Below are 12,355 nucleotides of genomic sequence, written 5' to 3' on the forward strand. Positions count from 1 at the left end.
ATGTTGGCGCGAAGGTGCGCGAGTCGACCCTCACGCAGGGGCCGCAGGAAACAATAGAGGCCGCGCGCGCGGAGCAAGCGCTCGCAGGCTCCCCGCCCCTCCCGCAACGCTCGACCCCGGGATACCCCCGGCTCGCCTGCCGCCATGGCCGACAAGGAAGGTGAGGGTGCCTGAGACGCCCCGGTAGGGCGGCGGGTGTCTGGGCTACGGTGCGGCCTCCACACGGCCTAATAGTGGGGACAGGCCCGACTCTGCCGAGCGCAGCTCTAGCAACGCAGGCGTGAGGAGGGAGCTCCCCACGGGGCGGGCTAACGGCGCGCCAGTTCCTCAGGAGCGGATGCCAGTCGCCGCTGGGCGAAACTGGCAGCTGGAGGCCGCGGGGTGTGCGTCCCTCCTCACGCTCCCTGTCGACCACTCAGACCATCTCCGGGCCCGCCTGCTCCGCTCCCTTCCCAAGGCCCGGTGACGCTCCTCCTCGCCAGTCCTCCAGACTGTGCGCGCAAGCGTGCTTCGGAGGCTCGGCGCCGTCGCCCCGAACGGGTAACGGAGTGCTGGCTCGGCTGGCCCGAGGACTTCCGGCCCGCGGAGGTGGAGCGCGGCGTTGTTTGGGGACTGCGCCTGGGGACATTAGACTGATGCCTGCATTCCGAGTCAGGAGGGAGGGAGCCGCCGTAGCTTTGGAGAGTTTTACCTGTTTTCCATTTCTGTTCGCTCACTTAATTTGTTTTAAAAATTTTAGCAGCCTTTGACGACGCAGTGGAAGAACGTGTGATCAACGAGGAGTACAAAATATGGAAGAAGAACACCCCTTTTCTTTATGATTTGGTGATGACCCATGCTCTGGAGTGGCCTAGCCTAACAGCACAGTGGCTTCCAGATGTAACCAGGTGACAAGAATCTCTCGAACGTTACTTTGATTCTCCAGTCGCTCGAAAAGGGCACGTGATCAAAGCCAATTAGTGACACATTGATATGCGGGGGGCGGGGGGATATGGCAAAATGTAAAAATTATCTTGGAATTTATCTGGCAAGAGAGAAATATGTTGGTATTTTCTTTTTGTAGTAATGAATTGAATAGCCTTATTACAACTGTAGTTGACCAAATTGCAAAACTTGACAACTTTCAGAAAATAGCCTAAGTTCAGTTCTTTCAACAAAACGTTTGAATTTTCACGGTCCTTTCCATAGCTGGTTAATGCAAAGAGGAATATGGGTCCTGCCTCTAAAGAATATGTGAACTGGTTGAAGAGGTGTATATCAACTAGTGATTACAGCTGTGTAGAATGAGAACATTATAGAGAGGTAATTAGGATACTTAGAAAACATCTGATGAAGGCCGGAGATACATACTTCATTGGTAGATCACATACCAGCAAGATCCTGGGTTTGATCCTTAATGTGCTGTAGGACCCAAAACAAAAAACACCTGGAGGTGTCATAGTATGGTTTTCATATAATGAAGTTGGGGATTATGGAGACTAATCACTTTTTTTTTTTTTTTTTTTTAATTTATATCTCGTACTGTGGATTGAACCCAGGGTGTTCTACCACTGAGCTATGTCCCCAGCCCTTGGATATGTTCCTTATTCATAGGTAGCTCATTCAGATATAGGTAATAGCATATCATTTAGTTCAGCTTGCATTTATTGAGGCTCTGCTAGGTCCACATAGCAGTGGACACAAATTAATCTGAATTATCACAAGAGTGATACAGATAAAATGATCAGAGCAAGAGAACTGTACCTCATCTTGGAGTATCAGGATTGACTTCTAGAAGGAAGCAACAATGTGTAGATAAGGTGGCTGTAGATATGGAGTCTCAGGATTGATTTCTATAAGGAAGTGACAAAGATATGGAGGATGTAGCCGATAAGTATGTGATGTGCCTAGCTGGGCACGATGGCAAGCATGAGGCTGCTACCTATACAGTAGCATAAGAAAAAATGGGGAAATCTGTGCTAAGGATATTATACAAAACCTTAGTACATAGATAGAATTTGAAGCTTCTTTATCCTGATTGGGGATTCCCACATTCAGATGATCATTGAGTGTTGGAAGTACTTGGAGTTCAAGGTAAGTAGAGTCATTTCTGTCAGGAGTCTTAAGAACTTGAGTTTAGTACTTGGTAAGAAAATTGGATGGTGATGTTGTATTTACTATACTCACATGCTAAATTGTATGTATGAATCTCAAATATTATCTACCCCATACCTACTGAATCATTCTGGGAAGCTTTTTTTTTCCTCCTAAGCCACATCTGCAAGCCACTTCCACTCCCACCCCCACCTTTTGAAACAGTTGTGTTCTATAGTTATTCTCGCCTACTGTTTTCTGGTTCTTTGCCTGAACACAGCCATTCCCAATTTTCAGTTCATAGCCCTCTCCTCTGTCCTTTGTCTCTCTTTTTTATTATTATTTTGTACTGGGGATTGAACTCAGGGGTGCTTTTTACCACTGAGCTACATCCTCAGCCCTTTTTATTTCAGACAGGGTCTTAATAAGTTGCTTAGGACCTTGCAAGTTGCTGAGTCTAGCTTCAAACTTGTGATCCTCCTGCCTCAGCCTCTGGAGTTGCTGGGATGACAGGCATGTTCAGTGGTTCTTTTTCTGGTTTTTTTTTTTTTTTTTTATGGTACTGGGGATTGAACCCAGGAGTGCTTTACCACTGAGCTACATCTTCAGCCCTTTTTATTTTGAGATAAGATCTCAGTAAGTTGCTCAGACTGGCCACAAACTTGAGATCCTCCTGCCTCAGCCTCCTGAGTAACTGGGGTTATATGCATGAGCCACTGCCCAGCTCTTTTTTCTCTGTAGAACAGATGTCATATGTTTGTCTGTCTTACTATTCAGAGGAATTTCTATTGTTACATTTTGATCCAATTTCTGAGGTCCTCCTGGTTCTGTCTTTTGTTTTATGGCTTCCTTCTGGTGCCTGAAGTATCTTATTGGCTTCTCCAGTTTGACATGTTCTGAACAGAATAATTCATTTCATGGAGGTTCCACCCTAACTTTGTCCTTTTTGTTTGTTTGTTTGTTTCGTTTTTTTGTTTTTGTTTTTTTTTTGGTCATAGTTGACTTTTTGACGTCTGTGTTCCCTTTACGCAGTTGACAGGCTGTCAGTTTATAAGCCCTAATTGTGTAGCATCTTTCTCTTCTATACCAGGGGTTTTCATATTGTGATATGCAACATAATCAGCTGGAGGTCTTAAAAAACAGTTGTGCCCCACCTTCCATGATTTCTGATTTATTTGATCAGAGTGGATATGAGAATTTGAATTTCTAACAAGTTCCAGGTGATGCCAATACTGGTTCTATTGGACCTGGTACTACACCTTAAGACCCTCTGCTTTGCACTGTTAATCTTTCTGAGGAAACAAAAATATTATTAAGCTATGTTACTGCTTAGAAATTCTCTATGATTCCTTGTTACTTACAGTATGGAATTTAGAATATCTTAAACTAGTGTTCAAGATAAACTAAAGATTATGGGTTTTATCTACCTTAGAGGTTTCTCTCCCATTGTGCTTTCACACTGGCAGTTTCATCCTAGTTGTTACTTGGTAGTTGAGTGATCTTAGAAATTGCTTAATTTTCCTCAATTTCAAGTATCTTTGTTTTCAAATTGGAATAATACTCATGGTATTATTCTGGTGTTTAAATGTTAGATGTAAAATTGTTAGATGTAAAATGCCTAACATGGGGGCTGGGGATATAGCTCAGTTGGTAGAGTGCCTACCTCGCATGCACAAGGCCCTGGGTTCAATCCCCAATACCGCCAAAAAAAAAAAAAAAAAAAAAAAAAAATGGTATCTATCATTTTTGAGACCTTCCCAGGACTCATCTCTGCCATGATTCCTACCTTAATTCCTGCGATAGTCTAGATTCCCACTTTTTTTTTTTTTTTTTTTTTTCTTTTTTGGGTGGTACTGAAAAATTTAACCCAGTGACACTCTACCACCACAGCCCTTTTTTATTTTTACTTTGAGACAGGGTCTCTCGCCAAAGCTGACATCAAACTTGGAATCCTCCTGCCTTAGTCTCCTGAGTGAAATTACAGGGGAGTGCTTCTATTCCCAGCTTAAACTCCCATATTTTTGTGTACCTTTCATGTAGTTTATATTGCCTAATATTTAGTTATTTGTGTACATAACTGCCTAATTGCCTCTGGGTTTTGTTTTGTTTGTTTGGTACTGGGTGTTGAAACCAAGGGTTCTTAATCACCGAGCCACATCCCCAGCCTTTTTTTTATTTTTATTTTGAGATAGGATTTTGCTAAATTTCTTAGGGCCTCAGCCTCTTGAGTTGCTGGGATTATAGGCATGAGCTACCATACCTGGCTTTTTGTTTTTGAGATTGGGTCTCCCTAAGTTGCCAAGGCTGGCCTCAAATTTGGGATCCTCCTGTCTCAGCTTCTCAAATAAGTGAAATTCCAGGCATCCACCAACACACCCAACCAGGAATAATGTCTTAATTGTATTTATACTTTGATGCATCAGAGCATTTTCTCTATTAGTAAATGTTTGAACGGTTGGTTTATCTGATGTTCTTTTGCTTTTTTAGAGTGGGTCTGAAGTGCTGAAGATTGATTCCCAAAGCACATGCTCTTCCACTAAGCTGTATCCCAGGCTACTACTTTCCTATGCCTTTTTTGGTGGGAGTGGGTAGTGAAGATTTATTGAACCCATGTGCACTTAGCCACTGAGCTACATCCCAAGCTTTTTTTGTTGTTTTTGTTTTGAGACAGGGTCTTGATAATTTACTGAGGCTGTCCTTGAATTAGTAATCCTCCTGCCTTAGACTCCCAGGTCTCTGGGAGCAACAGGTGTGCTCTGCCACACCTGACTTTTCTTTTCTGAAATAGGATTCAGATAAGTTGCCAAGGCTGGCCTCAAATTTGTGATTCTTCTGACTGGGATTACAGGCATGTTGTTGTGCCTAGCCCCTCCTTGTTTGTTTGTTTTTTGTTTTGTGGTGCTGGGGACTGAACCCAGGGCCTTGTACATGTGAGGCAGGCACTCTACCAGCTGAGTTATATCCCCAGCCCAAGAAAGGCTTTAATAAACATAAGTATTAGTATATCCAACACTTGTTTTCTTTCCTTTTAGCCTATTTTAAAGAGTACATAGTTGGGCTGGGGAGATAGCTCAGTTGGTAGAGTGCTTGCCTCACAAGGCCCTGGGTTCATTCCCCAGCACTGCAAAAAAAAAAAAAAAAAAGTACATAGTTAATTCATTTTTTTATTCCTTTAAACTTTACTTTTTCTCCAGAGTAATTATAATTTTTTAACCGATTTAAGGGATGCTTATAAAATTAGGTACTAGGGCTTGGGATAGTAGCTCAGTGGTGGAGCACTTGCCTAGCATGTGTGGGGCACTGGGTTTGATTCTCAGCACTGTGTGTGTGTGTGTGTGTGTGTGTGTAAAGGTCCACTGACAACTAATTTTTTTTTTAATTAGGTGCTATATAGTTCTCTTTGTACTTTGTCCTATGGAAACTCATTAAATGTAGCAAATAGGTCTCCATAACTTTTTCTCTCAAAATCTGATTGTTAGGATTCCTATCACATATGTGTATGTAACTGATTTAGTTAGTAGTCTCTCTTGGTGGTACTGATTTGAGTATTGACCATTTATTGCTGTTACAGACCAGAAGGAAAAGATTTCAGCATTCATCGACTTGTCCTGGGGACACACACATCAGATGAACAAAACCACCTTGTGATAGCCAGTGTACAGCTCCCTAATGATGATGCTCAGTTTGATGCATCACACTACGACAGTGAGAAAGGAGGTAGGAATCTTAAAGAATTTATGATGTATGGTTAATGGTTATCTTTGATGTCTTTGAATTTTAAAAGGATGCCAAGTTTGATAAAATAGCCTCGGTTAGAAATGAGATTTATGCTTGGGAAAGCTAACTTTGCAATATAGAAGAACTGCTCAAAGCATATTTGTTCTGCACCTTTGCTATAAACTTCCTACTGATGGGCGGAATTCTACAACTGAAAGAAGCAGAAATCTACCAACGTTATTTCTCTGCATTCTCAGGGGAGATACTGCCCCTAAGTAGGTAGAAATTGGTTCATGGGTTTGGGCAAGTGTAAATCACATTGAAAAGTATGGGTATACTCGGCACATATTCTTCATATATACTGGATATATGTGGTATTCCAATTTCATTAGAAAAAGTAGGGGGGGAAATGTCTTAAAGGTTTTGTAGCTGAGCAATGTGAAAAACAAGTTGGTACTGATCATGGTGACACACTCTGTAATCCCAGCTACTTGGTAGGCTGCAGCAGAGGGATCCTTAAATTTGAGACCAGCCTGGGCAACTTAGACCCTGTCTCAAAAAAATGTTTAAATGGACTGGGAATGTAGCTTAGTGATAGAACACTTGCATAAAGATTATGTTTAATGCTTCTTAGATTTCTCATGAAATCTAAGGTTAGCAGAATGCTCATATCCTTTTCTCTCTCTCTCTCTCTCTCTCTCTCTCTCTCTCTCTCTCTCTCTCTCTCTCTCTCTCGTTTTTTTTTTTTTTTAAAGTACTAGGCACTTTTCCACTGAGCTACATCCCTGGCCCTTTTTATTTTGATTTTGATACAGGGTCTTAAGTTGCTGAGGCTCACCTTGAATTTGTGATCCTCTTGTGAGCCTCCTGAGCCTTTGGGATTATAGGTGGGCACAGTGTGCCTGGTTTACATTCCCCTTGAATGAGTTTGTTGTTTTTTATGTTTTGTTCTGTTTTGTTTTTTTTTCTTTACTTTTTTAGTGGCATCAAATTTCCTTTTGTTCTGAAGAGACCTTATCCTTCTAACACTTCATACTTGAAGAACAGTTAAAAAGAAAAAAAGCCAGTAGTACATAAAATAAAACCCGTATATATCAACTCTGATCCTCAAGAGGATCAACCAGGAAACCTTGATTTTTATTTAAAACAGGATGTTGCCAAATTGCTGGGACTGGCCTCAAACTTATGATCCTCCCGCCTCACTCTTTGAGTCACTGGGATTATATTTTAAATAGATAAGGCTGGAGATGTAGCTCTTACTTAGCATGTGCAAGGACCTGGATTCGTCACTAGCACTACACAAAAATTTAAAAATCCTAGGTTTCATAGAGGAGGTTTGTTTTGTATTTTGGGGTTTTTTGTTGTTGTGTATTGGAAGTCACTTTTCCACTGAGCTACATCCCTAACCCTTGTAATTTTTTTTATTTGAGAAAGGGTTTCACTAAGTTGCTTAGGACCTCCCTGAGTTGATGAGGGTGACCTTAAACTTGCAGTCCTACTGCTTCAGCCTCCTGAGCTGCTGGGATAATAGGTGTGCGGCACAGTACCTGGTTGAATCCTAATCCTTTAAAATTCAGTTTTGAGCCAATGTGGTGGTGCACACATGACTGTAATCCCAACCATTTGAGAGACAGGCTGGAGGATTACAAGTTCAAAGCCAGCCTCAGCAACTTGGGGAGGCCCTGTCTCAACATTTTAAAAGGGTCTAGGGATGTAGTTCAGTGTTTAAGCCACCCCTGTGTTCAATCCCCAGTAAACAAAACAAAACTCACTTTTGAATTCTCTAAGCTAAATTCTTGCTGCTGTTTTAGTTAGGGAGGCCCACATTTAACATATGCCCAATCTTGAAATAACCCTTGTTATGTGATGATTACCCCTTGTTCTGTGGGTTCTGTGCTGCCAGCTCTTCCTTTTCCCTGCATGATGCCACTTTTCTGACAGTTATGCTTTTAAAAATTTTTTTATTTTGGGGCTGGGGTAGTGGCTCAGTGGTAGAGTGCTTGTTCCTCATGTGTGAGGAACTGGGTTCAATCCTCAGCACCACAAAAAAATAAATAAAGGCGTTGTGTCCATCTACAACTAAATTTTTTTTTTTTTTAATTTTTTTATTTTTTGTAGTTCTCTACAGTTTGATATTTAACCACTGCATGCTTAGACTGAAAGTTTCTTCTGATGTTTCACTTTATTCTTTTTTTGTTACAGAATTCTGGAATAAAATTAATGCATCTTTTTCCTTTCCTTTAGATCTTAGACATTTATTGTTGGACTTTTAGCTTTGTTTTGAAACATTTGCTCTTAACTTTTAGAAAAGAAAAAAATTTTGGAGTTGAAAGTTATGTAATGCCAACAATGTTACCCATTTAATCTTTGCTTCCTGGGAAACTTTTGTCCTTCAAATATTAACCCCCTGTGTTGGCAGTATTACTGACAGCAGTTTCATCTATAACTTTTACAACTTCTTTGTTTTATGGATATTTGAGGCTTAGAAAAATTGAAGGCAAGTAGGGTTTAAGAAAATGGAACTGGGCATGGTGAGGCATGTGGCTTGAGAGGCTGAGGCAGGTAGATGAGAGTTCAAAGCCAGCCTCAGCAACTTAGGAAGGCCCTAAGCAACTCAGGGAACCCTTGTCCAAATAAATACAGAAAAGGGCTAAGGATGTGGCTCAGTGTTTAAGTGTCCCTAGGTTTAATCCCCAGTACCAAAAAAAAATAATAATAATAATTAAAATATAGGTGCTGGAGTTGTAACTCAGTGGTAGAGTGCTTGCCTAGCCCATGTGAGGCACTGGGTTTGATCCTCAGCACCACATAAAAATAAATAAAGGCATTGCATCCAAATACTTCAAAAAGAAAATAGAACTACTAGCTTTTTGTGGTGGCACACACCTATAAATCCAGTGACTCATCTGAAGCAGGAAGATAGCAAGTTTGAGGCCAGTCTGTCTGGGCAACTTAGACCCTGTCTCAAGATGAGTAAGAATGGCCAAAGATATAACTCATGTTTATAAATCACAATCCCCAGTGCCAAAAAAAACCAACCTGCAACTACCTGTTGTGGCTGTTTTTCCTCATTGGACTAAGAGAAACACTGTAGGGAAAAGATATAGTGGTATTTCAGAAAGGTCATCCAAATCCGGAGCTTTAGATGCATAACCTGAGAGAGACTCTTCAGTGCCTAGCACACTGCATTTGATAGTCATTAAAATAGTAACGAGGACTGGTGTTGTAGCTCAGTGGTAGAGGGCTTGCCTAGCATGTATGAGGCCCTGGGTTCAATCCTCAGCACCACATGAAAATAAATAAATAAAAGTAAAGGTATTGTTTTCACCTACAACTAAAAATACTTTTTAAAAAAAGTAACAAGTTGGTTGGGGTTGTGACTCAGTGGTAGAGCGCTTGCCTAGCATGTGTGAGGCACTGGGTTCAATTCTCGGCACCACATATAAATAGATGAATAAAATAACAGCATATCAACATCTAAAAATAAAAAAAGTAACAAGTTTGTTCAGCATACTTTTTTGTATTTTTTTTTTTAGACGGGGTCTTGCAGAGTTGCTGAGGCTGACCTCAAACTTGATATCCTCCTGCCTCAGCCTCCCAAATCACTGGGATTACTGGCATATTCCACACCCATCTTATTTGTACTTTAAATGAGATTTGAATAGTGTTTATGGAGAACCTCCTTTTGAAGTGAATTGGTTGTTTTCCTTAACTTCAGATACTAGTAAAATACTTTTCATTTGTTTGTTTTGAGGTGGGGGGGTTGTTTTTGTTGTACTTGGATTAAACCCCATAGCAGACATGTTACCACTAAGCTACTCTCAGAATTTTATTTCTGACTTTGAGACAGGGTCTCACTAAGTTGAGGCTGGTCTCGAACTTGGGATCCTTGTTCCTTGGCCTCCCACATTGCTGGCGGTAAAGGCATGTGCCACCACACCTGGCAATGTAGTTCTTATTAGGCATTTAACTATATATCTGGAGTCAGAGGAGTATGAAAGCCCTTTTAATGCTAACAAATGTCTAATATTATACTATTTTGCTGATAAAAGGCTTTGCCTCTTTTTATATACTGTGTAACCCAAGCAGAACAGTTTGTGTCTCATTCTTTCTTGCAATTTATTTTATTTACAGAATTTGGAGGTTTTGGCTCAGTTAGTGGGAAAATTGAAATAGAAATCAAGATCAACCATGAAGGAGAAGTAAACAGGGCTCGTTATATGCCCCAGAATCCTTGCATCATTGCAACAAAGACTCCATCCAGTGATGTTCTTGTTTTTGACTATACAAAGCATCCTTCTAAACCAGGTCAGTTACCTTCCCTTTTCTAGTCAAATACAGATTCTGCTTGTTCTGAGTTTTTAATTTCTTGTTATTTGTATAACGTAACATCTCGTGATTTATAGTGATAATGTGAATATTTTTCTTCATACTTTTTCCCTTAAATAGGAAAAAATGCTTTTTAAAATAGAGTAAACAGAATAATGATGATGTAGCTTAAGCATTTTATCTTTGGTCATAATGAGTTTTGTATTTTTTTATAAACATTGGGAGCATTAGACATCATGATCAACATTTCATTTTGCTTAGTAGACCATAATGACATCTTGATGTGTCTATTATTTTGCAGACCCTTCTGGGGAGTGCAACCCAGACTTGCGTCTCCGTGGACATCAGAAGGAAGGGTATGGGCTTTCTTGGAACCCAAATCTCAGTGGGCACTTACTTAGTGCTTCAGATGACCATGTGCGTATCCTTCCAATTTTGATGCAAATCTGGGCTAGTTACCAGTTGGTTTCTTTTTTGGGATTCGTGGGGAGGTGAGACTCTTACATAATGGTTAATTTTACATTTAAGACCATCTGCCTATGGGATATCAGTGCCGTCCCAAAGGAAGGAAAAGTGGTCGATGCGAAGACCATCTTTACAGGGCATACAGCAGTAGTAGAAGATGTTTCCTGGCATCTGCTCCATGAGTCCCTGTTTGGATCAGTTGCTGATGATCAGAAACTTATGATGTGAGTAGAACCCATTGTTTTGTTGTTGTTATTTTATTCTTACATTTTATCTTGTTTTTATATTTAATCAGCATTTTCAAGCTTTTCTCATGTTGCTTTTTTTTTTTTTCCTGCCACTAAAGTTGGGATACTCGTTCAAACAATACTTCCAAACCAAGCCACTCAGTAGATGCTCACACTGCTGAAGTGAACTGCCTCTCTTTCAATCCTTACAGTGAGTTTATACTTGCCACAGGATCAGCTGACAAGGTAACTTCGACTTGTTTTAAGAGAATATGTGGGTGAATTTCTTTGCATTTTAAATGTGCAGAGTTAGTTTGAGTTAATGGGTTTTTTTTTTTCTTTTTTTTGTGGTACTGGGGATTGAACCGAGGGCCTCATGCTTGCAAGGCAAGCACTCTACCAACTGAGCTATCTCTCCAGCCCTGGTTTTTTCTTTTTCTTTAAAAAAAAAAAAAAAAAAAAAAAAAAAAATATATATATATATATATATGTTGGGTACAATGGTAATCACCTCTTAGTTCAACCTGTTTGGAATGCTGAAGCAAGAGGATTGCAGGTTCAAGGCTAGCTAGGGCCACTTGGTGAGACCCTGTCTCAAAAATAAAATGGAAAGGGCTCATGGTGTAGCTCAGTGGTTGAGTGCCTCAGGGTTCATTCCCCACTGCCACAAGAAATGTCTGTATATATAGAGAGAGGGAGAGATTGATCTTTGATCTTGCTTTCCTATTCTGTTTATATATAGACTGTTGCCTTGTGGGATCTGAGAAATCTGAAACTTAAGTTGCATTCCTTTGAATCACATAAGGATGAAATATTCCAGGTAATAGAAGCCATTGCTACTTAGTTTTATTTTGTTGTTGTTGTTGTTAAAGGAAAACTTTGGTGTGTAAGTGGGCACATTTATGTTTATCCATTACTAAAAATAATAGTAATATTCCATATACATATGCTGTTCTCTGTGGGAATTGGGATTGTTTTTCCTTTGTTATTTTTCAAACTGCTCATTGGCCACCTATATATATTTTTGGATTTTAGGAAAACTAGGAGCCTGGCATGGTGGTATATGCCTGTAATCCTAGCAACTTGGGGGAGTGAGGTAGGAGGAGCACAAGTTTAAGGCAGCATGGGCAAATTAGTGAGACCCTGTCTCAAAATTAATAAATAAAATGGAGTGGGGTTATAGTTCAGTGGTAGAGCACCCTTGGGTTTAATCCCCAGAACTGAAGGAGGCAGGAGAAAGACCCAGTGCCTCCAGCTTTAGTCCAGCCTCTGAACTTGTCTCTTCCCTTGTTTCTAGTCCTTCATCCTTTATAGCTTGCCACATCTTTTGGTTTCTCCGTACAAATGTGAACTACTGGTACTATGTTGTTTTTTGTTTTAAATCAGATTAAGCCCCTTTCTTAATCTGCAAAGCCCTTGGACTTAATTCAAGAAATAATCCCAACTACTTGGGAGACTGAGATGGGAGGATTGAAAGTTTGAGGCCAGCCTCAGCAGTTTAGTGAGGCCCTTCCTCAAAATAAAAAGGGACTGAGGATATAGCT

At 40.5% G+C, this 12,355-nt stretch overlaps 1 protein-coding gene across 2 annotated transcripts in view; it reads left to right on the forward strand.

Moving 5' to 3' along the window:
• The window catches only part of RBBP4 (RB binding protein 4, chromatin remodeling factor), a 19,211-nt gene continuing 6,856 nt past the window's right edge, over positions 1-12,355 (forward strand). Inside the window, exons 1-8 of one of the 2 annotated variants that reach the window (XM_079152210.1) lie at positions 1-160; positions 740-887; positions 5,645-5,790; positions 9,925-10,098; positions 10,421-10,536; positions 10,648-10,808; positions 10,931-11,057; positions 11,554-11,631. In XM_079152210.1, the coding sequence (XP_079008336.1) occupies positions 145-160; positions 740-887; positions 5,645-5,790; positions 9,925-10,098; positions 10,421-10,536; positions 10,648-10,808; positions 10,931-11,057; positions 11,554-11,631 (966 nt within the window). In that variant the 5' untranslated portion in view covers positions 1-144. The remainder of the gene's footprint in view (positions 161-739; positions 888-5,644; positions 5,791-9,924; positions 10,099-10,420; positions 10,537-10,647; positions 10,809-10,930; positions 11,058-11,553; positions 11,632-12,355) is intronic. The other variant, XM_079152211.1, reaches the window with a different exon arrangement.

Source organism: Sciurus vulgaris (assembly GCF_902686455.1).
Source record: "Sciurus vulgaris genome assembly, chromosome: 1".
In the NCBI taxonomy this organism is placed as follows: Eukaryota; Metazoa; Chordata; class Mammalia; order Rodentia; family Sciuridae; genus Sciurus; species Sciurus vulgaris.